This window comes from Hypomesus transpacificus, chromosome 7 (assembly GCF_021917145.1).
Source record: "Hypomesus transpacificus isolate Combined female chromosome 7, fHypTra1, whole genome shotgun sequence".
NCBI lineage: Eukaryota > Metazoa > Chordata > Actinopteri > Osmeriformes > Osmeridae > Hypomesus > Hypomesus transpacificus.
Genome location: NC_061066.1, coordinates 1,426 through 28,780, shown reverse-complemented (window position 1 = coordinate 28,780; position 27,355 = coordinate 1,426). Strand labels below are relative to the sequence as shown.

General features: G+C 48.4%; 1 protein-coding gene across 9 annotated transcripts in view; it reads right to left on the bottom strand.

The window, feature by feature from the left end:
• LOC124469417 (CUGBP Elav-like family member 2) overlaps positions 1-23,326 on the bottom strand; it is a 30,595-nt gene extending 7,269 nt beyond the window's left edge. For 5 of the 9 annotated variants that reach the window (XM_047022692.1, XM_047022699.1, XM_047022696.1 and 2 more), the window contains exons 1-6: positions 23,248-23,326; positions 15,091-15,139; positions 12,903-13,037; positions 8,461-8,540; positions 4,311-4,472; positions 3,098-3,161 (exon numbers count right to left, since the gene is read on the bottom strand). In XM_047022692.1, the coding sequence (XP_046878648.1) occupies positions 3,098-3,161; positions 4,311-4,472; positions 8,461-8,540; positions 12,903-13,037; positions 15,091-15,139 (490 nt within the window). In that variant the 5' untranslated portion in view covers positions 23,248-23,326. Of the gene's footprint in view, positions 1-3,097; positions 3,162-4,241; positions 4,473-8,460; positions 8,541-12,902; positions 13,038-15,090; positions 15,140-23,247 lie in introns of all 9 variants that reach the window. The other 4 variants (XM_047022690.1, XM_047022693.1, XM_047022694.1 and 1 more) reach the window with 1 other exon arrangement.
• Between the last annotated feature and the right edge of the window lie 4,029 nt (positions 23,327-27,355).

The following is a 27,355-nucleotide window of genomic DNA, read 5'->3' as shown; positions in this document are numbered from 1 at the left end:
CAACATGCCACCATATGAGCGGTGGTGAAACTACAGCTATCAAACACCTTCTGTGTAAACCTTTCACCCAAGTATTGTGTGTGTGAATGTGTGTGTGTTTCGAGAGTGACAAAGACAAGAGGAACTGTGTGGCTCCTTAAGGGCTCTCAGCCACTAATTACTATCAGCTTGTCCGTAGCTTGAATTGGATAACAGCCCACTAAAAGAGAGGTGCAAGGCCACTTGGTCAATGCGAGGTATGTGTCGTATATACAATCTGAATGTATATACAGTACCATGAACATAACACACAAACATACTGTACGTATACACACACAGCACACATACGAGACACCAGGCAGAAGAATCAGGATCATGTCTTGCTTGATACTTTGGAGAGTCGCTTCGCGATTCTGGGCGGAGCCCAATATGAGCAGCATCATTCGACCAGATATCGCAAGAGCCTATCAGGGCATAGGTTTTGGAGCAACTGGGAGGTAGCTCTGAGGTCTGATTGGTTAGTTTTAAAGTGTAGGGAAACCTTCTTCTTCTTCTTCTTCTTCTTCGTAATACCAGAGCAACCAGGCCAGAATGTTCCGTTCCAGGGTTGCTGTGACAACCTGCTTTGACAGGAGGTGTGTGTGTGTGTGTGTGAATCACAGAGATAGTGCTGAGGACAGCGTCTGTGCGGAGAGAACAACAAGTCTGCTTCCACCAGCTGTCTCTGGCTGTCTGCTCACAGCATGTGTGTTGCAGAGAACAGGAGGACAAGGGAGAGGCTGGGGGAGAGGCTGGGAAGGCTGGAGACCAGGAGTTGGGGGGGGCAGGGGAAGAGAAGGAGGCAGGGGAGGAGAAGGAGGCAGGGGAGGAGAGGGAGGCAGGAGAGGAGAGGGAGTCAGGGGAGGAGAGGGGGGCAGGGAAGAGAGGGAGGCAGGGGAAGAGAGGGAGGCAGGGAAGAGAGGGAGTTTGGGGAGATGAACTCTTATCTGCATGAGACACCAGCATCCACAAATCATTGAGAACTCTAGGTGTTGATCAAGATATTGGGAAAAACACACAGAGGCTACCTTGCTTGTATGAACAATAGTGTAACTACACTTCAACTTCCCTTGACAACAGCACCACATACACCTGCATTAAACTGGAATGTTTGACTCAATGAGCATTTCCTTAGCCTTAGACCCTGACACAAATACACACACACACACACACACACACACACACACAGTTTAACAAAGACAAAACCACACTGAGATATAAGGGGGGGCTCTAAGGTTGTGTGTATTGTAGCCCTTTGGTTGTGTATTTACAGGGCTGTATAGTGTAGATCTATGGGTTTGTATTTACAGGGCTGCATAGTGTAGATCTATGGGTTTGTATTTACAGGGCTGTATAGTGTAGATCTATGGGTTTGTATTTACAGGGCTGCATAGTGTAGATCTATGGGTTTGTATTTACAGGGCTGTATAGTGTAGATCTATGGGTTTGTATTTACAGGGCTGCATAGTGTAGATCTATGGGTTTGTATTTACAGGGCTGCATAGTGTAGATCTATGGGTTTGTATTTACAGGGCTGTATAGTGTAGATCTATGGGTTTGTATTTACAGGGCTGCATAGTGTAGATCTATGGGTTGTGTATTTACAGGGCTGCATAGTGTAGATCTATGGGTTTGTATTTACAGGGCTGCATAGTGTAGATCTATAGGTTTGTATTTACAGGGCTGCATAGTGTAGATCTATGGGTTTGTATTTACAGGGCTGTATAGTGTAGATCTATGGGTTTGTATTTACAGGGCTGTATAGTGTAGATCTATGGTTGAGCAGCCCAGCCTTGGCTGCCTCTAATTGATGCTCATTGATGCTAATTGAGCTTCTCACGGCTCTGTGACTCCTCATGCTGAAGACTGGGACCAGATGTCACTCAGCTGCCTCACATCTCCTGCCAATCACCAACGCTCCCTCTCCCCCACTCTCCCCCGCTCTCTCTTTTGCTTCCTGGCTCTCTCGCTCCCTGGCTCGCCCCGCCACAGATGGAGGGCCAACAGGATCCGGGAATGCACTCGCCATTCCTCGTTGGGTTCCAAGTCCCTAAACGCTTATTTGTGTATGTGTGAGTGTGTGTGTGTGTGAGAGAGAGAAAATGTTCAAACGGCCCTTTGCTGAGGTAAGAGAACCCTCAGAGGCCCACACTGAGCCAGAGATGGCACGCCTGGACAAAATGACACTCACTGGAGAAGCTCAGAAGCTCTACATAACCGCTCCACCACTCTGGGAAGGAGAATCCAGTATCATCCACCCAGGGCTCACTGCTTTTAAGTATATCATTTCCTCACCGCAACACAAGTCTCCTACTTGAAATCCGTTGAGTTTTGCACTTATTATTATAATACATTTCTTTCCTTCAGCAGCGCCAATTACTCCTGCGCTACTGTGGCTATAAATATTCCCCTCTGCTTCTCCCTGTCAGACAGCTAAACAGCCCACAATTAAGAGCTGACAGCTTACTGAGCACCCACCGAGAGAGAGAGAGAGAGAGAGAGAGAGAGAGAGAGAGAGGGAGTAGGGGTAGGACGCAAGGAAAAGGGGGAGGACGGGCGGTATAAGGGGCTGATTGGGAGAGACGAGGAGAGAAAGGGATGTGTGGGAGAAAGGGAGGAGGAAAGGAGAAAGGAAAGACATTACAGAAACAAAGGGATGGAGGGGAGCGGGGTGGAGATCTATTGAGTGCAGAAGAATGGACCAAACAAAACGCGTCTGTAGGTGGCGCCAGTGAGCAGCGTAGGCTTATCGGAGCCCAGATTCGATCGGTTCTCGATGTCATCTCTCCGTTCAACCTTTGTTCCCTCGACCTCCCTGCTTCTGTCCAAAGATCAACCTTATCTCCTGCCGCACGGATCCAATCTGACCATGACATCTCCCGCCATCCAGCGGATGATCTCCTGAGGTCACAAGAAGCACTAGAACGACTGCGTTTCTCCAAGCCCCTGCTTCCCCTGCAGAGCTGTGAGCACACCACCAGGGACAGGTCGAGGGCTGGGCCCCCTGGGCTGGGTGTCGGGGAGGGAGCTTGTGGGGAGGACGGAGGTCTACTGCTGCGAGAAGGATGGTGTCACTCACCAGCCATCTGCTGAATCCCACTGAAGGCGCCCAGGTTACTGGAGGAGGTCGCCTGCTGCAGCAACTGATGGAGAGAGACATAGAGATAGACGGAGAGAGAGACAAAGAGAAAGAGAGAGAGAGATAGACAGAGAGAGACAGAGAGAGAGACAGAGACAGACACAGAGAGAGAGACAGAGAGAGATAGAGAGAGATAGAGAGAGATGGAGAGGGAGAGAGGAGAGGGGGAGACTCAGTCAATTGACTCAAAGACTCAAAATGCATTATGCGTGTCTTAAACACAATGTTATCTAGGTCTCAGTGTTAGATATTATAAAGAGCTTGACAATGTAACAACATGGGAACTAAATGTCCACAACCACAGTTATCTCTCCATGTAAGCAAATATGTGAATTAATTGTCTCTGGGAGAAGCTATGCATGGTGTCTTTAATCTGCTAATTAAAATTCCTGGACAAAAATAGAACACTGTGAGCATTCCTCAAAAAACTAATTTCTCAAAGGATTAAATCAACAGAAAATGTACATGTTTTAAATTTAAAAATAAAAAGTATTGGTATTGTTGAGAGGGGCTTAGAGAGAGTGGTAGTTATTATAGATTGTGTTCTTAAAGGTTTACTAAGAGCAGGGGATAGAAGTGGAGAGGTTTAAGAGTGAGCAGAGAGCAGGGGATCAGGTCTTGTGGACTAGCAGAATGTTCCAAGAATGAGGTGAAAAGGGGAGGTTCAGAAATATTCTAGTATTGATGAGAGGTGGGGAATGAGGCCTCTGAACCCTTACAGGACACGCCGAAACATCAATCATTGATCTGACCCAATAGAGATCCTCCAACCATGTGAGTTTCTATTGGATCAGATGACTGGCCCCGCCCATAGAACCCAGATCCCTGTCTGAGTCAAAGGCCTCATTATCCTCGTACGGCTACGCCCCCTGGGGAGAAAGAGGAGAAGAGGGGAGGGAAGGGGGCGAGCGAAGAAAAGATAAAACCATGACATTCTAAAAAAGGAGGGAAGGGAGAAGAGAATAAGAACGAAAGAGGGAAATGGGGAGGTGGGTGTCTCCGGAGGAGTACAAGGGCGGTAAGGGCGATCGTGGTGGTGAAAGTGGGGGGTGGGGGGGAGGGGGGGCGGTGGGGGGCAACTGACTGCTGCGGCGGCGGCTGCGTTGGCTGCGGGGCTGCAGTAAGGGGTGGGCGACGCGGACGGTCCTCTTACAGCCAGATACTGCGGGGTCAGGCCCCCCAGGCCCGTCAGGCTCCCCCAGGTGGTGGCGCTGTTGAGCTGCTGCATCTGCTGGGCCAGCTGCTGCTGCAGACGCCTCTGCTCCTTGTCCTTCTGCGTGTCGGCAAACTTCACCACGATGGGGGATGAGCAGCCCTGCGAGGGGGGGGGGGGGGAGGGAGGGGGGGAGGAGGGAGAGAGAGACCAGGGTTAACATCCTAAATGAGAGGGTCTTATCCTATGGGCTAGTCTCAGGCATTCACAGAACAACTATTGTCCGTTATTACAGTGTGCCTTCGGAGATGCATGCACAATGCGCCAGACACCAGAACGTGACAATACACCAGCCCCGTGGGCCTGCGGTCACCTCCGGGCTCAGCTATCTGACTGTCCACAAGGCTCTTTTTTTTCCCCAGAAAGAGATTTCCTGAGTTCTAGAACTATTTCATCACCTCTTGGATATGGAGTGGGAGAGAGGGAGCAGGAGTGGGAGGGGGAGACTGTGGGAGAGAGAGAACAGAGAGATGGTCATAGAGAAGGGGAGATGAGACCAAGAGGAGGATGAGAGAGCGATTCTGAAAGATTTGAAGGAATAAAAAGATCAAATCGAAATTGTCACAAACTCTGTAGAAGTTGATGAGATAAATGTGTCTTGTGTGTGTGTGTGTGTGTTTGTATGGGTGAATGCTTTTGTACAGGAATAATATTCTGATGACAGGGCTGGCATATTCATAACAAAAGTGAAGACACGCACACATCCGTGCATACAAGTACACACTCCTACACTCCTACACACACGCACACACACACACACACACGCACACACACACACAAACACTCACACACACACGGACAAATGCAGAGCCATAACATGAAAGACAAAGCACCACTGATTAACCACAGAGAAGGGCAACAGACAGTGAAGCTTAAACAGACATTCTATCATATCAAATCATTCCACTCAGTGCAATCAAAGCTTAACTAGGGGCTAAACCTTCAGAAACAAAGGCATTGTGCCACAGGAGAATAAGAAAAACGTTTGATTGCTACATTTAGTTGGAGGCGAGTTTCAGAGTCAGTTAACTGGGTGGGGGATTTGGTTTGCTATCTGCCATCACTAGTCCTCAACACATCGCTATTCTAAATGGCGAGTGTGTGTGTGTGTGTGTATGACGAGCCCCGACTGGCCTCTGTGGACTTGACTTCATCTGGTGGATGAGCATGTCTTTGGGCTGACAGCAGCTCAGGCATATTTACTCGATCTCCAGCAGTCATTCTCTCTCTTTACTCTGACGAGACCCAGATAAAAAAGGAGAGAATTGCATTCGGAGGAAAGTGTCAGTCTGGGGCCCTGGCATTGGAGCCGATTCCCCTGGAGACGGACTCTCTCTCTCTCCGCTAAATATCTCATTACTCCAGCTGACACCCAGCAGGCCGGGGAAACGCAGCCCAGAATGAGAGCTCTGCCCTGGGAGAGGGGCGGAGGGGCAGGGGCCTTTCACTCCAGAGATGCTGGTGGTGGGTTTCCCTCCATGCACGCTTCTCCTTTTCTCTGAGAGGGGAAGCAATCTCCGCTGCGTGAAACTCAGCGTGGAAGACGTGCCCTCCAGAAGACCCGCGCGCCTCTTCGCTCCCTCTGAACACAGATAAACGACGAGCCAGACCAACTCCCCTAGACAACCGTGGACAGCAAATATACTCCACATCTCTCTCATTTAACTGGCACTGAGACCTCCTCTCTCACATAGAAATACGGAGGAAGAAAGACCCACACACCTCAACATTGATCTGTCATACGCTAGTGTCGAGCATTTCACAGATACGTTTAACCACTGACATAAACACACAGCCTCTCTTTTACCATGGAGACCATATGCCATGGCTCCTGTGTGTGTTTGAACCACCTCCAGTATAATGCTCCCTATCCCATGCTCCCTATACCATGCTCCCTATGCTCCCTATACCATGCTCCCTATACCATGCTCCCTATGCTCCCTATACCATGCTCCCTATACCCTGCTCCCTATGCTCCCTATACCATGCTCCCTATACCATGCTCCCTATGCTCCCTATACCATGCTCCCTATACCCTGCTCCCTATGCTCCCTATACCATGCTCCCTATCCCATGCTCCCTATGCTCCCTATACCATGCTCCCTATGCTCCCTATACCATGCTCCCTATACCATGCTCCATACACCAGACGGAGGAGTAGACCTCAGTATGGAGATTATTATCAGTACTGACAGACAGTGACAGCTCCGTCTGTAGTCAGAGGTACATGAGGATCCTACAGCCTTATATGGTCCTGCAAACAACAACACACTCTGATTGATCAAACAAGCTTCCTGTAAATGCTTATTTCCCTCAGTCTATCTGACCACCCATCTACTGCCTTCATATAACATAGTGTGCATTTGGTCAAGCACTGGAATCACTTCAGCTCATTTTGTGTTTGTACTGGTTTGTGCGTGAACCATCAGTCTCTCCAGCCGGAAGAAGAATGATTGGTGAGACACAGCACACAGGGACATGCGGTAAAGGGAGCTACAAATGAGCCTTTATAGAGAGAATGAATAATATGAACACAGGTTCTCATCAGCTGGTACACAGCACAGGAACAACACCATATGACATAATGAGTCTGCCCTATTTTTCTACACTCTGACAACAGTGTGTGCTTGTGTGTGTGTACACTTTCAAGTGAATTACCTGTCTAGGTCATATCCACTTTCATTATGCCCTGACATTCACAACAAGGGTGTTTGTGTGTCTGTGTGGAAGTGTCTGGGTGTGTGGGTGTTTGTGTGTGTGTGTGTTTTTGTGTGTGTGTGCACCTGAGTCCTGAATGTCAGAACATAATGAGAATGGATTTGACAGTGACAAGGCCATCAGTGAATAGGTCTCTCTCCATGCCTCTCAAAACACACACACACACAAACACAATCCCCCCCTATCCAAGACATTGGGGGCCAATAGAGACGAGACAATAACCAAACTCTATTTACCAACCTCTCTTTTGGACCCAAAGTAATTATTTTTAAATTGCAAACTGGGGAATATAAAAAAAAAACCCGGATGTGGCAATTGATGTGTGCCCAGAGTCAGACAGCATGTTTTTCAGATGGAAATGAAGCACTTCCTCCATTGTCCGCAGTTATATTCTCTGCATCCTGTTTGGGTCTTTATGTGTGCGTGATAAAAGCTGGGGATAGCAGACAGATCTGCTCTGGTCATTGTGCTGAATGACTGCTTAGAGTGAGGATAACTCAAATAAACAGGAATTTAACACCCATATTGCTGAAGGTGTACAGGATAATATGTGTGTCATATTAAACGCACACAGAAAAATGCACACACGCATGCACATAAACACGCGCACACGCGCACACACACACACCCACACACACACACACACACACACACACACACACACACACACACATTGAAGTCACAAACTACAGACAGCACTCTTCCTGTCAGGGTCAAAGCCCATCAATAAGGGATGATTATAATGATCATCTATAATGAGAGGGTCACTGGGGTGGATGGCAATGGTACTCTGCCTTTGATACAGTATGTCATTATCACACACACACACACACACACACGGGTCGTGTCATTTTCTCCCAATCCCAGTCCTGTCAACTCCAGCTCCATGTTGACAAGGGTAACACAATGTTGGGAACATGACAATATGGAGGTCATCGGGTCACAGGGTGACTGATGGGGGTCCTGTCTAAATGTTGTAATGCTGCCTGTCATATTTAATGGAGCCACACTACTCCTTGGGATGTGGGATCCTTGCTGCAGCCAGGGGTACCCCTGTACCTGCCTGATAGACAGGGGCTTTAGTGATTCAGACGGGACTGGACTGGGAGGGAACTCCAGTTAAGGGTGTGTTCTTTTCAGTGTGTAAAAGTTGGGGGGTGATTTTTTCTTTCAGTCCTACTTTGAGATTTTGGATGAAGATATTACAGCACTGATAATATCAGAGCAAGAGAATAAGAAAGAGAGCAAGAGAGACAGATAAAAATGGAGAGAGCTAGATGGAGAGAGACTGAGTGAGATGGAGAGAGAGATAGAGAGAATGGATAAAGAGATATAGGGGGTGTAGAACAGAGGAAGGGCGAGGGTACAGTACCTCCATAGTCTGAGACTGGTGCATGGCTTTGATTGCATTCTGTGCCATAGCCCTGGTAGAAAACGTGACAAACGCACATCCTGTAGGGAGGGGAGGGAGGGATGGAGGGATGGCGGGAGGGAGGGAACAGGAAGGGAGGGGACATTGGGGATAAGGAAAGGTGGAGGAGGAGAGGGAGGAGGAAGAGGAGGAAGAGACAAGAAAAAACAAAACAAGACAAAAGGGTTGGACAAGTCGTTGTTATAAACCCAAAACAGAGATTTTACAGAGAACGTCTAAACAGGCAAGACAACATTGTTCTCAGTCGCTAAGGAACAACAGCCCACAGCTAACAGGCATAGTGTCATGACGACCACGCCCAGCCCCAACCACAGTCATGACAGGCTGTCCAATCAGCAGCACATCTTTTGATTGGTTTGTTTAGATTTTTTTGTCATCTTTTTTGGGGGGTGAACCAATGGGGATGGCTGTTTATGACTTTATTATGGAAATAAGGTGGATGAAGCGCTTTTCTCTCAATCTCTCTATCTCTCTTTTATCCATCTTTTGATTGTCTTGCTGTCTTGCTCTTATGCAAAGACAGAATTAGTTACACCTGAGTAAGATCCTCTTTTCTTTTTTTATCCCTCTTTTTCCATCTTTCTTTCTGTCTGTCAGCTCTTTCTCTTTTTGTTTTCTGTCTCCTTCCCCCTCTCTTTCCCCGCACCTCTCTCTCTCTCTTTCTCTCTCTTTCTCTCTCTCTCTCTCTCTCTCTCTCTCTCTCTCTCTCTCTCTCTCTCTCTCTCTCTCTCTCTCTCTCTCTCTCTCTCTCTCTCTCTCTCTCTCTCTCTCTCAACAATGTAAATCACCCCAATTTGCATGAAAGCGATTTGAATTTGTTTGGGCTTGTTTTTGCGTATCTGATTAGGTGCCCCTGAGTTCTCCTTCCTCTCTCATCCTTCTCTCCTGTTCTGGCAGGGGGAGGGGGATTAGTGAGAAGAGGGGGGCACTGACAGTCCCCAGGGCTTGATGGAGAATGCAGCTCCATAGAAATCACATCAAAATCAGCTCAAATGAAGTAATTCCAGAGGGAGGGGCGTGTGGGGGTGTAGGTTTTCTCCCTAAGGATCTCTTTCCCCTTCCACACTCTAATTGACAATATTTTTCATCCAATCAATGGTGAACGAATGCCATGAACGCAGTCAGGTTTTTGTTGATACTGAGAGCTGTTGGCTTGTTTTGGTTCTCAAGAGGTTATTCTAGGTTGAATGTTTCTGACTAGGGGAGGTGAGAGAGATGATGAGAAGTGCTTCAACAATTCTCTTTATAGTAGCCTAGCACACACAGCCATCCCCAGGTCGACGTCTCTCACACACACACACACACACACACACTTGCTCATACACACACACATAGCACGTACGCGCGCACACACACACACACACACACACACACACACACACGCTCACATACTGTATGCATGTACAGATACGCAGCTGGCACAGAAAGTCGGAAGATCAACTTGTCATGACTGTGTTGGGGGCACAGAAATTTGAGACAGAGAGACAGAGAGGAAGAAAGAGAGTAGATGAGTGTGAGAGAAAGGGTGCCATGAAAAGCGATTTTTAAGCGAGGAAGGGAGGGGAGGGTGGGAGGGAGGGTTGGAGGGTGGGAGGGAGGGAGGGAGGGACGGACGGACGGACGGACGGAGGGAGGGAGGGTGGGGAGGGAGGGAGGGAGGGGGGGTGGGTGGGAGGGTGGGTGGGTGGGTGGGTGGGTGGGTGGGAGGGAGGTAGGTAGGTAGGTAGGTAGGTAGGTAGGTAGGTAGGTAGGTAGGGTAGGGAGGGGAGGGAGGGAGGGAGGGGAGGGAGGGAGGGAGAGGGTGGGTGGGAGGGAGGGACGGACGGACGGAGGAGGAGGAGGATGTGAAGGTCAGATGCATTAAAGAGACAGGTTTATGAATTGACGTCCTGTCACCCTGCTGATAGAACTGGGTTGAGGGTAAAGGATGCTAGCAGCCCTATGTGATCTGCACTAGACCGAGTACCCAGAACATGGAATGCTAGTGTGTGGGTTAGGGTAGGAGACCTTGAGAGAAATTTGCTCTGCTCTCTAGGGCATCCCTGACAGGAATGGGAAGACCCTTTCATTAAAACCCAGACACGGACTTGACGACATCCGTTCATTTAGGTCATAGAATTTCCACTTTGGGCTGGAAGTTCTAAACTTACATCCGTCTACAGTAACTTGGGCTCCTCTCAGATGGGTTTGATCGCCCGGTGTGTCCTCTGTCTATGCTGTCCGACCCACTTCTGCTCAGTACCAGGGAGGCAGCCTGTTTGGGCTGACCTGCTAGACTGGTCCGGACTGGATCCTGACTTCCACGTCACCACTGGTGCCTTCCACAGTGTTCTCTATTTAGATAGTCAGGCCTCGGCGGCCGTACAGTCCACCCAGCCTTCTGCCCTCAAAACAAGGCTCACTCTTCTCTACATCTGAAACCCAACAAAAACCTACCTCAACGTCTACTTCTACAAGTCTTTCCCCTCTACGCCTCCTCTTCGGTTGACTCTTCCTCCTAATCCTCTTTGTCCTCCTTCCACTTCTCCTTCTACTATCCCTCCTCCTCTCCCTTAAAGTCCTTGTTCTCCTCCTCCTTCTTTACTCTTCCTCATCCTCTTCCTTTTCCTCCTCTTCCTCCTCTTTGCTTTACCCCGTATCTACCTTCTCCCACTTCACCGTCTGCTCCTCCGTCTCCTCCTCCTAAACCTCCTTCGTCTTCGCCCGCTAGTCTTTCTCCTCTTCTTCGTCGCACTCCTAATCCTTCTCCTCAATGCAAATCAATTAACACGAAAGCCTGATAAAAAGCTGATAAAAAGTCGTTTGCGTAGCATCGCAAGTCTTGTTTCCTACTCTCCTGGGGGAGACGGGACGGGGTTGCACCTATAAATACCTCACGGGCCGCATTATGTCTGTGACGACAAGGAGAACAGTCCTTTAATGAAAGTAGGGTAGATCCCCAGGCCCCCCCCGCCATCCACCAGTGGTCTGATCCATATGTTATTAATAGCTGGGCTGGTGAAGCGAGTTCCGGAGCGCTAGCTGGGCTCTGATTGATATGGAGCTTTATTAGTGTGCACCGTGCTGCGCTAGCTTGGAACCCGGGCCTCCGGGACGTCAGACAGACCCACTTGAAGGCCTAAATATCTGCAACCTGGCACTCTTGTTTACTGGCTGGACCGCGCCGCGGACAAGACTGGGCTGGACGTGTTGCTAAGCGGCTGTTGTTGGTTTGTGTTTGAAGTGACGGAGGGATAGCCCCGTGAGATTGTGTTATTCAAGAAGATAAAATAGGAGGGAGGGAGGGAGAGAGAGGAAGGAGAGGGGGAGGAGGGTGGGAGAGGAAGGAGGGGGGGGTGTGGAGGAGTTTGATGCGAGATGGCTGAATAGAGGACAGATGAGCGGAGGTGTATTCTAGGACAGTGTAGGCCAGAGAGAGGGAGAGACAGAGAGACAGAGAAACAGAGAGAGAGAAAAGGAGAGAGAGAGAGAGAAAGACAAAACGGAGAGAGGATGCTAGGATAGTGAAGGACTGGGGGGGGGCGGAGGGAGGGCGGAGATGAGATCGAGGAGGCTAGAGGCACCTTGAGAAAGGAAGAAAAAGTGAGGCGAGAGAAGAAAGAGAGAATAGATAGGAAGGAGAGGCGTACAGAGAAAAATAAGACAATCAACATCGATAGTCGTCACATCCATAACAACAGTGAGACCCACAGAGAAGGTACATGACCGACAGCAACAGCCAAACCTGAGTGACACTGACAGGTGACAGCTTTGTGTGACGGCAGGACAGACAGTTTGGTTTGGCAGGACCGCCTCCCCCACCCCAGGCTCCCCCCTCTCCTCCCACACAGAGACCACAGAGGGAGGGGGCAGGGAGGGGGGGAGGAGGACAGCGGTGGGGGAAGCATGGGGGAAGGAGGATGTTGGGAGAAGGGGGGGGGGAAGAGGAAGGAGTGTGGAGCTTCTTGTAAGGTTACCTGCAGACTGACCCCAGTCAATGTGTGTACTACTGTCCTATCCTGTAGAAGGCAGGTCCCTGTCTACTACACACGTGTATTTGACTCCATCACTAATGTTCGCATGACCAATTATATTTAATTGGTTTTCCAAGAAAAAGCTTGGTTAAGATCATTTTATGGTTAGGTGAAACAGAGTCGGGTTCAATTTGTGTGTAAGTGTATGTGTTCAGGTTAATTCTTCTATTCTGCAGACGTTCCAAAGTGCTCAAATGTGCGTGATAGCCTGGCGAGGTAGGGACAGAAATGGGGGGGGGGGGGGGTAGGATGGGTGTGTTTGAGGGGAGAAGGGCGCAGGGGGTGAGGGGTTGGGATGAGAGTGTATGTGTGAAACTGTGTGTATGTGTGTGTGTGTTAACGGATGGAGACGGGCCCGAGGGCACACACCTCTGCTGAGACCGTCTGGGCCTCGGAGGATCCGACACTCCTCAATCTGTCCGAATGCTGAGAACATGACTCGGATGTCGTTCTCATTGCACTTCTTAGAGACCATCCCGATGAACAGCTTCCTGTCCTCCACAGCTGCAAAGGAACGACATTACGGAACAGACGTGAAAAAGAGGAAAGGGGGGAGAGGGTAAGAGGCGGCGAGAGAGAAAAGCAGAGAGAAAGAAAGGCAGAGAAAGAGAGGGAGAAAGATAGAGATGGACAGAGAGAGAGAAGAGAGAGAGAGAGAGAGAGAGAGAGAGAGAGAGAGAGAGAGAGAAAAGGAGAGAGATGAGTTTTTCATCATGCCATCTGCAGGCTGAGATCAATGTCTCATTAACACCTCAACACCAACACTGTGAGACTCTCTCTCGCCCCTCTCTATTTCTCTCCCTCGCACCTCTCTATTTCTCTCTCCCGCACCCCCATCTCTCTCCCTCGCCCCTCTCTATTTCTCTCTCTCTGTCTCTCCAGGTTCCTGAGCGATCCGGCTCTCTCTGACCCAATCGCTTTACTTCCACAGCATTCCCTCCGTCTGTAGGACGTGTGTGTGTGTTCCCCACATTCAATGCAATGCTAATCCAATTCATTTTTAATGAGGAAACTGTCAGCTCTTACCGCGAGGCGAAAGAGATAAGCGGTCTGTTGCACTCTGGGAAATCAATAGCGCACTTGTTTATTTTGCTGTTTGAATTGTTTGTGCGTTTAAAAACAAACCGTCGGGATACACAGGAAAGATAAGTGTTGTTTCAGAGACCCATACTACTTCTTACACAGAGTGTGCATCACTCCAGAGAGAGATTAGCACAATTCTTACAGAACAGTAATTAATTGACTTTGCGTATCGATACAGAGTAAGCAAAAGAAACAAACCCAGATACACTGATGAGGAATTGTTCTTTAAATTGAACTGGTGTCATTGAATAGCTATCGCTTCCCAAAGATTATGTTCATTTATTTCTTTCTTTTCTCTCTCTCTCTCTCCTCTCTCTCTCTCTCTCTCTCTCTCTCTCTCTCTCTCTCTCTCTCTCTCTCTCTCTCTCTCACACACACACAGACACACACACACACTCACACAAACATACATACATACACACACACACACACACACACACATTAGCTTCTTGATTGACCAAACTAATAAAGCTCTTGAAGACAATTCATTAATGTTAGAAAGACTATATTATATAATATGTTTCATTAAAGGTTATTATCATTAACAAGATGGATATATTTCATTGGTTATATTTCATTACAGTATAAGGTGGTGGAGCTAGCTAGATTTATTAAAGTCTATCATCGTTACCAAGATGGAGTTATCTTATAGGGAGATTCTTCATCTTCTATCAGCAGAGTGGCTGATATAAGTAGTAGGTTCATTAAAGTTTCTCATATTTAAGCTGAATGGAATCTCTCTGTGGTGGATGATACTCTCTGGCAGTAGATTGCACATGCAGGAGCTTTATTGAGATTTAAGTTATGACTATGGGCTGTTATACCGCTTATGGCTCTCCTCTCTCTTACTCTCCCCTTATGGAGTAGAGTGGTCTCTCCTCTTTCTCTCACTGCATCTCTATCTCTCTATCTCTCTACTTATGCTGTCATTGTTGGCCAATTTCTTGGGATTACATCCTTGGCCATTTGCCAAGATGGTAATAACATTCCAAAAGATGGAGTCAGTCTTTATCATCGGCAAAACCAGCCGACGGTAGATGCCTGGCTGAAACACTGGGGTGACTGTTGGAAATGGGTGTTACTGTGTGTTTGTAAAATAGAGAGAGAGAGAGAGGTAGATTGTATGTTAGGAAGAGAGACTAAGGGTTGAGAGAGGACACTGGGGACTCAGAGTCTGGTTCACCACAGGGGCAAACGGTTCAACTCTCTCTGACCCCCCTCTGCCCCCCTCTCTGCCTGTTAATAATTCATATTGATCCACTTCTCCCTCTCACTATCTGTCTCTCACACACACAAACTGTACCACACCAAAGTACAGAATATAACATACAAAAAAAAGGTTCATTCGGAATTCATTCATTTCATTTGAAGCCAACGTTTTCAAAGAAAGACACGTACTGGAGGCAGACAATTGTGTGTGTGAGGTGTAAGTCAGCGTGTGTGTGTGTGTATGTTGACTTGGGATTTCACTCACCATTTGATTTCTCGCTGTCTGCAGGCTTCATCTGAATGGGGTGGTGCATCTGGAAGAGACAACACACACACATGATCAGAGAGAGAGAGCTACCAGACCAGCTATCACACACTGTCCACCACAGACGGTCAACAAGATATTCATCATCATCCCTTACACACCTAGTATGATAGTCCGAGGTGTGTCTGTGTGTGTGTGTGTGTGTGTGTGTGAAGCAGACAGGGGCCCCTCTCCCTCTTCCATGTTGCAGGTTAATAGAGCTGATTGATGGGGGAGTTGTTTGGATTCCCTTTGGTGAAAACAAGCAAACACTTCACAGACAAACGAGCTCTGTCACCTCTCTCTCCCTCCCACTCCCTCTTTCTGACGCTCCCTCCCTCTCCATCTCCCTGTCTGCCTGTCCATTCTTTGCTCAAACACCCATCCCCCCCTCTCTCTTTTATGGGGGATTATGTTCTTGTTTGATCTGCAGAGAGACGAATGACAGTAATTCTCCAAATCTAGCCCGGTATCAATCACACTCAGCCAGCCAGGCCTTGTCTCCGTCACACACACACACGTGTGCACACACACGTATGTACGGGTGAGTGCACACTGACACACACAGTGGACAGATTGATATGTTGTTTTTGTTCCATCTGTAGGGTGTGTGTGTGCCATGTGTGTGTGTCTGTATGGCGCATCATGTCTTACCCATAATGCCCCTGGCTCAGTTAGAACAGTCACAGGGTGAAGTAAGGCTTTGATCCTTTGACTCAATCAAACACCTTTATCCCTCTTGCCCTTTCACTCTCTCTCTCTCTCTCTCTCTCTCTCTCTCTCCGCTCTCTCTCTCTCTCTCTCTCTCTCTCTCTCTCTCTCTCTCTCTCTCTCTCTCTCTCTCTCTCTCTCTCTCTCTCCTCTCTCTCTCTCTCTCTCTCTCTCTCTCTCTCTCTCTCTCTCTCTCTCTCTCTCTCTCTCTCTCTCTTTCTCCCTTTCTCACACACAATTCTCTCTTTGTCTTTCCTGTTCTTGTTTCTTATCTTTTTTGCATGCCCTCTCACCCTCTACCATATCCCCCCCTTTTGCCCTCAGTCGGTTCCCATCATCGACAGTAAGTCCTCCACTCTAGGCGGCTCTTCGTCCCTGACCCAGGGTGAGCCCCAGAGCCTGCAGGTGGCAGCCAGCGCTGGCCTGGAGGTCTCCATCCAGACCCCCGGACCCAGCCGCCACCCCAGCCCTTCTGCTTCCACTTCACAGCCCCAGGGGATCAGATGTTGGAGGTCTCCAGAAATAACTGTCCCCTAGAGACTGCAGCTTACTCAACTGTGACCTGCGGTTGATCCGGAGATGGATAGGTCACATCTAACCAATATTAGCATCCATAAGTGAGGCACGCTCAAGTATGACTGTAACGTACGCGCTATTTATTATGTTGGAGTATTAAGAGGAGTGACATGATCGTGTGGCGTAAGTATATCCAGGCTGGGCTGGATGGTCACACACACTGAGGGTACATATGGATAGAATTGTCTAAGTAGAGAGAATTATTGTTCTCTGTTATTTAAAGATGTCTATCTTGTCTACACACAGTACAAACACACACACACACACACAAACACACAAATGCTGTTCATTCTGGGTTTTTAATGTCCTTTTCCAGTTCTGTCTACCCAGAATGTTTAGCGGGGGGCAGGCCTGTGGAGGCGCTGGTGTGTTTGATCTGGCAGAGCTCCTGCAGCTCCTCACACAAAAGCTGTCTCCCTCCACCATCCCACAATTCCACAGCACCGTCTCTTCTTCGCTGACAGCCCCTGGAGCAGCCCTTCTGTCATTCATTATCCTCTCCACAGGACCCTCCACCCACCAACCCCCTCTCCTTTCTGAACATGATCTGTTATCTGCCATATTTACACAGACACCCAGTCTGTGGTGACATTTACCTTTTCCAACAGTGGGTTTGTGTGTTTGTGTGTGTGTGTGTGTTTGTGTGTGTGTGTTTGTGTGCGTGTGTGTGTGTTTGTGTGTGTGTTTGTGGTTGGTAATTAGAACTCTAGAAACATATTTCTTCCAGCTCACATACCTGCATCTCTCCCACTGTCTTTCCCAGAGGCTGCTCTCCTTCAAACCCCCTACTTTCAGCCTCTCTTCCTCCAGCATTTCTATCCTCCAGCCTCTCTACCATTCTGCCTTCATCTCCTAAGCTTCTCTTTTTCCCTCAGCCTCCGTCCCCCAGTCTTTCTCAATCTCCCGGCTTCTGTTCCCCATAGCCTCTCTCCTCTTCAGCCACTTTGCTTCGGCCTCTCTCTCTCTCCACCCTCTATCCCCCAGCCTCTCTCCATCTCCCAGCCTCTCTTCCTCTGGCCTCTCTCTCTCCAGCCTCTATCCCCCAGTTAGGGCACACGGTGCCAGGTTAGCGCCAGTTGGCAAGGTGTCTATCTGTCAGATGAGCTGTTGACATTGCAGTTGTGTGACCTCTTTCTCCATAGCTCTTATCTACTTATCACTTCTATTTCCTCTCCATTCTGCCCAACGCTCCCCAGCACTGCCTGACACCACATTCAGGTTCAGGCGCTCCATGGCTGCAGCCTGTTAGACATTTCCCTTCAGTACACGGTGTGCTAGAAACTCGACACCCCCTAAATGCTTATGGCCTGGCACTCCCAACTCTCCTACCTTGACCCCCCCTGCCCCTGGCCCTGCCCCTGGCCCTGCCCCTGCCCCTGGCCCTGCCCCTGCCCCTGCCCCTGCCCCTGCCCCTGCCCCTGCCCCTGCCCCTGGCCCTGGCCCTGGCCCTGGGCCTGGCCTGCATGGAATGAGCCAGAGCTAGAAAGGCCAGTTGAGCTGACAGGTAGCCAAGTGAAAAACATAACCCTGTACAAGACCGAGAGAAGCGTTGTTATCTTGTGTATGTATGTATATTTATGTAAAGTATGTGTGTGAGTAAGTATGTATTTGTGTGTGTTGGTTTGTGAGTCTGTGTTCTATATCCGTGTGTGTTATATGTGTGTGTGTGTGTGTGTGTGTGAGAGAGAGACCCTTATACTAGCTGCCAAAAGTCAGCACCTCGAAAGCACCCGTGTCATATGACTGATGTGACAGCCAGGCTAGTTCTTTTTCTCATATTTATCTTAGCCTGTGGTATCCCTCGGTGCATGTCAGTGTTACCTCTATCCAACCTCTCTCTTTGTTTATGCAGTTCATTCACAAGCTTTCTACATATTCATCACACGGTTCATTCTTTGCCTCTCTCTCCCTCCCTCCCTCCCTCTCTCCCTCCTTCTCTTTCTCTCTCACCTCTGAGGGGTTGAAGGTGAGACGGTGAGTTGCTTACACAAAGTCAGACAGATGGTCCTCACAGTCGGGATTCAATATCGTTGACCATCGCCTGAGACCCAGCCCAAACACACACACGCACACACCACACACCACACACACGCACCTAAACAAGCACACACCACACACACACACACACCTAAACACCACACACACGCACACACCACACACACGCACCTAATCACCACACACAAGCACACACACAAGCACAAACCACACACACATACGTTGACAGCTGAACACAACTTTAATTTTCACTCTCCCTTAAAACACATAAATTAGCTCCCAGTCTGTTTGGTACAGTAATATCCCCTTTTCATCACCCAGTTACCCTGCATTACCCCCATTTCAATTTCCTTGGTAAACAATTAACCCACAGGCAGGAAACTGACTGAGTGAGGGATCCTGCATTAGTAATGCTTTGTAGCGCAGACGCTAAGTACTTTAAGTATTTAACATAGTTAGCCTACATTACACCCCCTCCCTACTCAAATCAATACACTTAAACATCAACACCAACTCAGACTGCCAAGGAGGGGTGAGGAAGTTAATTTGAAACAAGCGATTAATATTTCGCTGTTAAATAATTGTACACACAGAAAGAGAGACTGGACTAAGCGACACGTCAATGAGGTTTACTTTCTCCAGTCTTGTTTGCGATAGCATTTGGGCTTCACTACGGCAATTACAGCCCTTAATTAAATTGATTCCTATAATGAGCGTCCATAATGACATCGCTTTGGGGTTAGCGGTGTGTGTGTGCATGTGTGAGCAAGTGAGAGAGAGGGTGGAAGTGTGTGCTTATGTGGTCTGTTGAATTACGATACAAAAAACGGTAACTATTTATTGTAGACTTACTGCTGCTTGCATCTGACTGGATTTAAAGTGACGCACGCACGCGCACACCACACACACGCACACCTTTACAGGAACAGCCAGTTACATCCATACTCCCGTAATATTCACCAGCATCAGTGTTAGGTCTAACCTTGCTTTTGATTGCATAAGTTTCTCCGGGCTGCTCCATGAATGTTTGATGCCCCAGAGCCAACACATAAGACAGTTAACATCTTAACACGGCCCAGACGTTTAGACCCAGGTACAAGCTAAACGCTTCTGAGCTTACACTACCTTCACAGGAATGAGTGTTTATATAGGAAATGTTCAGTGACCTGGCAAGGCCCAGATGCTGTAATACAGAGTTGGTTTTACTGAGTAGCTCATGCTGATAGAGTTAGCTCATCTCTCTTCCACAGGCCCTGCCAGGCATGTCTGCTCTGTTATTAATGCACTGATGAAAACCATAGTGACGAAAACTATTATGGTTAAAACCATAGTGAAGAAATACCATAGTGAAACAGTACTGTGTAGGCTTCCACACCTGTACAGACAACACTGTCCAGTTACTGGACACATAATTAACCACCTACGTCATACACACACACAAACGCACGCCGAGTCAAGTTCGACAGATATCATAACAAACTTACGCTAGCACACTCACATATCAAATGTGACAGGCCACATATTCCAACCACACTCGTATGAACAGTGACACGTGGTATTCAAAGATAACCCTGTCTGAGAACTGTTCATTTGTGAGACTGGAGATGGGGCCTTTGATGAGCACCTCCTCACATCAACACACAACACAGGGTCTGTATTCCAGCAACGAAGCAGCACTAATTACTTCGCCACCTGAAAGGCAAAGGAGGTGGGGACCTGTGTGTGTGTGTTTGTCTGTGTTTGTGTGTTTGGGTGTGTTTGTGTGTGTTTGTTTGTGTGTGTGTGTGGTCTCGGCATGATGCTGGATTTTAATGAGGCCCACTCTCCTTATCAAACCCAGAGCTTGGAAACACTCTGATTAGCCTGCATCAAGGACATGGCGTTCGACTGATCGTGTCTGAGGCCCCCCTTCACCCTCAACCTTGCCACCGCCTCCCCTCCCCTCGCCTTGCATTTTCACACTGAGAATGAAATATCCTTGAGAGAAACTATGAATCAAAGATCTTTTCATCCGCTGGATCTCTCACATAGAGATGGAGAGGAGAAAAAAACTGAAAGAAAAGAAAGAAACAGAGAAAAGAGAGAAATATAAATTTATATATATATAAAGAGAGAGAGAGGAAGCAAGAAGGAGGCAGGGATAACTTCTCTCACAGCTGGAGGGCACTCTTGAGGACGCGTCCTAGATTAGCTCTACCCCGTCCTTCTCCCCGTCCTTCTCCCCGTCCTCTCCTTCTCCTCTCCCCCCCCCCCCCTGTCCTCTTCTCTCCCCCCCCCCCCCCCCCCCCGCCCCCTCGAGCAGACTTCAGAAGGCAGGGGGGGTGTGCTGGAGGCTCGGGCACAGGGAGACACCGGCCATTTAGACATCTGTCAGACGCTAATGAAAGAGTTCAATTTAGTGGAAAATTTCAGACAACCTTGTCTGGCGGACAGGCCTGACAGGCCTTAACTCGCCGTGTGTGTGGGTGTGTGTGTGTGTGTGTGTGTGCTTGAGTGCGAAGGATGGTGGAAGTGATTGGGATGTGTGTGTGTGTGAAAATCCTACACAGTTGAATGAGTGTGTGTGTGTGTGTAAGAGTGGGAGAGATGTGGGGTGCTTCAGCAGGGGAGGGTCTTAAATCACCGCAGGAGTTGCAGCATGTTTTCAGTAGATAGGCAGAGAGGGTGAAGGTTGAAACCTGGGCTCAGTGCTACCAGAGGAACTGGAAACCTGCATCTCCAGCGACAGGCTCCCTAGCGCTCCATCAACACGCAATTAGACTCACAGAAAAACACTGCTGTTCCCTCAGAACTGATCTTCCCCTCACTTCAACCCTGAAGCTTCTTGGCAGTCTTACCCAATACTGTTGGACGTGTGTGTGTGTGTGAGTGTGTTTGTTTACACTACATACTTACCATCCCTTTGACCTTTGCATGATTAACTAGATATTACCATATCACAAAAGCATGAAGCACACACATGACAAACACACACACACACACACACCCAACGGTGTCTCTGCAATTCAGAGAGAGAGAGAGAGAGAGAGAGAGAGAGAGAGAGAGAGAGAGAGAGAGAGAGAGAGAGGGGAGCTATGAGGAGGGAGGCTGTGCTGCCATTGTGTGTCACTCAGCAAGGGGATCTGGCAGGACCCTGCAGTCCTCCAAGCTATTGTTGTCTGTCTGAGTAGAGCTGGAGGTCTACTGGATGTCCACGGCCCCACCACCATGCCAGACTCCACAGTCCCCAGCTCAATGCCGTCCGCAAACATGGCAGACACCCAACTTTGTCTCTGCCCTAAACCAACATGGCCGCAGGTCAGCTCTGCCAGTGCCCTACTCCAACATGGCCGCCGTCCAACTCGGCGCTGATTGCATTGCGCCCTGTCAGGGCCTCTGGTTTAGACAAAGAAAATGAGGGAGAAGAACAGAGCCAATATAAACAGCGTTCTGCTCTCTGGTACAGGAGAGGTAGGAAGTTAATAAGCAGGTATTGGTTTTTAACTGCTCTCCTTTATTGCTCTGCCCCCAAGCGTGTTGGTGCTCTCTCACGCTGTCTTTCTCTTGTGCCCCCTCTCCTTCTGTCTTCTCTTCTCCTCCCATCCCTTTCTCTTCCTCGCTCTGCTCTCGTTTTCTCTCATACTTTCATTTCTATTAACTACATTTCTTAATGTCTCCTTTTATATTTCCCTCCCTCAACCTGTATGATCTCACTCGACTTCTCTTTACTGGTATCTCTCTCTACCTTTATGGATCTGTTTATCTCTCTGTCTCGGGCCTCTGTGTTCTTCTTTCTCTCCCTCCCCTTTCTCTCTACCTCTTTCTCGTCCTCCATTCATCTATTTCTCTCTTCCTCCATTCCAGACAGAGGCAGGTTGGATGGATAATCTCCTGCATGTTCATCACGTTTGAACATGCCTGTGGTGCTGCATTGCCCTAGCGACCCAAGAGAAGGCTTTTGCAAATGAGATAAATAAGCCACCTAAACTCTATCAATGTGCTCTGATTATGGTTCTATTGATTCAACCCTGTGTGTGTGTTGGAGTGTGTCGCTTCACAGCCAGCTGGGAAGAGGAGGAGCGGACAGAATGAGAGAGGAGGTCAATTTCACGTTTCCCTAATCCTAAAACTATGAGAGCATTTGCCAGCCCCGCGGCTAACAGTGACAGCACACTCTTAATAGAAACAAGACCAGTGACGCGTCCTTGTATTGTTAAGAAAACTAACACAATTTGTCCTACACCTGTCCTTGTTTTCCCTTCTGTAGCTACTGTAGCTTCTGTGTACTTAAAAATGACAGGCTTTAACTCTGAGACCGGCTGAGAGCTCTTGCGATTCATCATCTTCATCCTCTCCAAGCTGAGCGTTCTCTACCTGCACAAGGGGAACAGACTCCCCGTCGATGGCATTCCAGCAGAACAAAACAGCCAAGGCAGCAGCGGAGTGCCAGGAGCCCCAGCCAGGAGAGCCTTGGGCCTGCACAGGCCCACTAGAGGAGAGGCTGAAGGCCTACCACAACAGGAGGGAAGAGCTCAGCCAAGTCACCTCTCTCCTGGAGCTCCCTGGACCCACACGAAGGGCCGGAGCAGAGCAGCAGCAGTCCCCAGGGGGTCTGAGCTAACATCCAGGCTAGGAGACAGCCAAGAAGCCTGGAGTGACAACACACACAGTCCTACACACACACACACACACACACACACACACACACACACACATACACAGACCAACACACACACATACACCAACACACATTCACACACCTGGCACAGTGATTTGAGATGGCCCCAGCTTTCCACTGCCACATAGTGATAAGAGGGGAGCGTGGGTTGTCTGACGGAGGATCGAGGACACACTCACCCCTGTTAAGGTCTTTATGTTGTGCAGTGCGTTCTGAGCTTCAAGGGCAGCTTTCCTTGTGTAAAATGTGACAAAACAGCACCCTGGGGAAGAATTGGGAGAAAACAAGATGAGTTCATGAGACATTACACTTTATTCATCGTGTTTGACATCACTTCTAAAATGTCTGCCTTGACAAAGAGAGGGGTTTGAGGAGATGTGAAGACGGAGAGGAAAGAGGGAGAGAGAGAGGGGGAACGTGAAGGCCTCCTCATTGCACATGACATAGCAGTCTCTTATGCAGCCCAGCTAGGCAGTGTCCAACAGCCAGTCAGCGGTAAAAGAGGCAGAAAAGCTCAGAGTCAGGTAAAATCACTGGCCTTAAGACATACTTGACATCCTTTTCACATGTCTAAATCCCTACAGTTCTTCAGCCTTTACTGCATAGAGCATTAAGCTGAGCCCCAGTGAAGTGTACTGTGAATCCAGTACTGCAGAACCTGTGAGGAAACAGGTGGATATCATCTACAAGTGAAGGAATTCTAAATATTTATGGGAAGGTTAGATCTAAATATAGCGCATCAGTAGAATTAGCATGCATTTAGATTCCCCTGGCGTGGCAGGGTTAGTAAAGGTTATCTCGTAGCACAGCATTAGCGTTAGCATTAGCATGCATATTGATTCCAATGGTGTGCCAGGGTTGGGGAAGGTTAGCTCTTAGCATAGCTGAAGCATTAGCATTAGTGTGCATTATGATTCCCATGGTGTAGCAGGGTCTAGAAGGGGTAGGGATGTGGCATGGGGTGGACTGTCCCAGGTGGTGAGCTGTCAGGATAAGGATCAAAGAGTGGTGTGGACCTCACACACACACACACAAACACACACACACACGCACACACACAAACACACACACACACACAAACACACACACACACACACACTCCCTGCAGCACTCCTACCACATCTGCTTAAGAGTCAAAACACTCTCAGCTAACACACGGTTAGAGAGCCAATAACTGTGTGTTCACAGACCTCCATAGAAGATGCCATATGAATGGGCACCCAGGTCTCTCTCTCTCACTCTCTCCCTTTTTCCCATTCTCTTCATTTCTCTCTCTCCTCTCTCTGTGTCTGACAGCATAAACATTTACCTGAAGGCCAACAGGGCTCAGAGCAGGGAGATACACTGTGCTACTCTATCTGCTGGGAGTCTCTCTTTCTTTCTCTCTCTCTCACACACACGCACACACGCACACACACACACACTGTGCAATGTGTTATGTATTATACATTCAAAAAGAGTGATAAAGCAAGCAAGGGAGGAGGAGAGAGGCAGAGAGATAGAGTGAGAGGAACAGAAAGAGTGTGTGTGTGAATGGAATTGAGAATAGGAATGGTGTCTGTTCATAAATGCTTGATGGCTGCTCAGGAAATGTGCATGAAGTGTGCATGAACTGCATGAAGGTTGGAAACCAGTGGCTTCCTAACGGTGTTTTCTAGGTTTGATACATATTTTGCTGCATATTTTTCAGAAGTACATTTCTCATCAACCCTGATGTGGGTGCAGCTTTGGGTCAATACATTTTCATGAATCAGAATCAGAAAGGGTTTTATTCGCTGTGAAAGTTTGCACGGACAAGGAATTTACTTTGGCTGGAAGGTACATACATTAAACATATAGGAATCCTAAAACTTAAATATGTGGTCTAACCATACTAAAGGTACAAGTCTACCTAATACTAATAAAAAATAGAAATATAAAGTAGTCAAATAATTTACAATATAAAAATGGAAAGATAATTATGTGGAATTCCACTTGGTTAATGATTGTTTGCATATTTGGTTGAAGTTGTGACAGTTTGCTTTTAGCTAACTTTGGGCTCTGTAACTGTTGCTTCTGGTCCCAAGAAATCCAAACGTCACCGTTCCAATGATGTTAAATCTAGACTGTCAGCAAGCACACAATCAACGCGTTTCTACCAAACTGCAGCCACTGACAAGAGGGATGGTGAGAGAGAGAGAGAGAGAGAGAGAAGAGGATTGTGGGGATCAGACGACTAGCAGGGAAGGGAGAGACATCCTGGAGTGCCAGTGTGGAATAAGTGCAAAATGCTGGGGGGTTTATGAAAGGGGCGGAAAAACAGCAGAGGACGAAAGGAGAGGGTGATGGCTGTGCTCAACTGGCCCTGCAGGTGGTGGAGAGACGGCCAGACTGGAAGAGAAACAGCGCTCCAACCCAGGTCCCTGCACTCCGCACTGGGCCGCGGCACACAGGCTCAGCCCTCTGGCCCCCAGGCTCCACTCAGCTTCTGACCCACATTAACTACACTCTGCTGCAATTACTGCTCACATAACCCTCTAGCTGGGATGGGAGCCCACACCGCACGTTTAAAGGTGAGTTTGCCTTTGTGTGTGTGTGTGTGTGTGTCAGAGAGGTAAAGTGAAAGAGACTGTGAGAGAGTGAAATAGAAAAGGAGACGGAAAGAGAGAGAGAAAGGGAGATAGAAAGAAGGATAGTCGATAAAGCTGCTGGAAAGCAATGGATTGACAGAAGGGAAAGAGAGAGGGGGAGACATGCTATAGGCTCAAATCGATCCGTTTTATAGTGAACTTTAGCGTGCATTTCCCCCCTGTGTGCTCCTATCCATATCTGAAGCAGATCAGTCGTCTGCAAATCCACTTCTGACTCTGTGGAACACCTTCATCCCAAATAACCTTGTAAATCCTCTTCCCTCACTGGAGAAAACACCAGGCCTTCCCAGCGTCAAGGCTGCTCTCTGGCCGACCCCAAACACACACTGAGAGATTCCAGCACTGCACTGCTCTAATAACCAAGCAGCCAGCTCTGCCACTGAGGCATGCAAAACACACGCACTCACACACGTACACACGCACACACTCACCAACCCCATTAAAATCCACCTGCATTTGTTCTGTAATTGGGCTTGGGTAGAATGCTAACAAAGCTAATGTCTTGTTACGGCAATCTAATTGGCTGCTCTGCTTTACGAAAGAGTGAAATAAATCACTCTTCCATCTCAGGTTGTCTGAGGCTCCACTGAATCCATTAGGAGATAATTGCGTTGGACATAAAGCGATCGCTGAGCACTTCCCCTGCGTTATGGGAAAACACAGTTGAGTTCTGATTGTAACAACAAATGTCTGCCATTGGAGGACTTAAAACCCCTGGAAACCACAACTGGAAACCCCTAATTTCCAAGAGGGCCTTACTGGGAGTGATGATGCATAATCAGATCATGTGAACAATTTGAGAATGTCTGGTAACACTCAACAAGTATGTATGTGTGTGTGAGAGTGTGTGCTCGCTGTGACTCTGCGTCTATTGAGGACAGGTTGGATCCTCAAGATTAATGACAAACAGTGTCCCATGCCAGGACACGCACCTTAACACAGACAGACTCTCAACACCACACACCAAAAAACACACACACACACACGCCTGGGACGTAAACTTTTATTTTGGTCAGAGGACCATCTCTGTTTACCCCTCTGGCTCTCTCTCTCTGGCTCTCTCTTTTCTGCATACCATTCATTTTGTGTTCTTGCTCCCTGCCTCGGTCTCTCTGCCTCCATCTTCCTGTATCTCCCTCTCCCCCTCTCGGTGTCTCTCGAGTACTCACACAGCTAAATGGCTTTCTTCGGCTCCACTCCCCCTGTCTCCACTCATCTGTTTATTGACTCTAAACACATTAAACCAACAGCAGCCAAACTAAACTCCCCAGATTGCACACAACAGCATTCACACACACACACACAGACACACACACACCTACTGGGTCAGGGTTTTGGAAAGAAACAAACAGAACAAAACCATTGCTTCCAAAATCCAAGCAGCTCTTGTTGAAGTCCGGAGGGAACTAGGGACCTGTGGGTCACCCGGGGCAACGAGGGGCTCTCTCTCACCCCTATGACTGGGATCTGTAGCTTGAATAAACCGTTATTCAACAAACTGACCAGGGGGAGAGAATCCCTGACACCAGGGAAATTAGAATGGTCTTCAGACTGTGGACAGGAGAGAGGGTTTTCTGGTTCCCTGTATGAGAGGATGTAGATCTGCCAACCCCACAGGAGAGAGAGAGACAGAGAGAAGGAGAGGGAGAGAGACAGA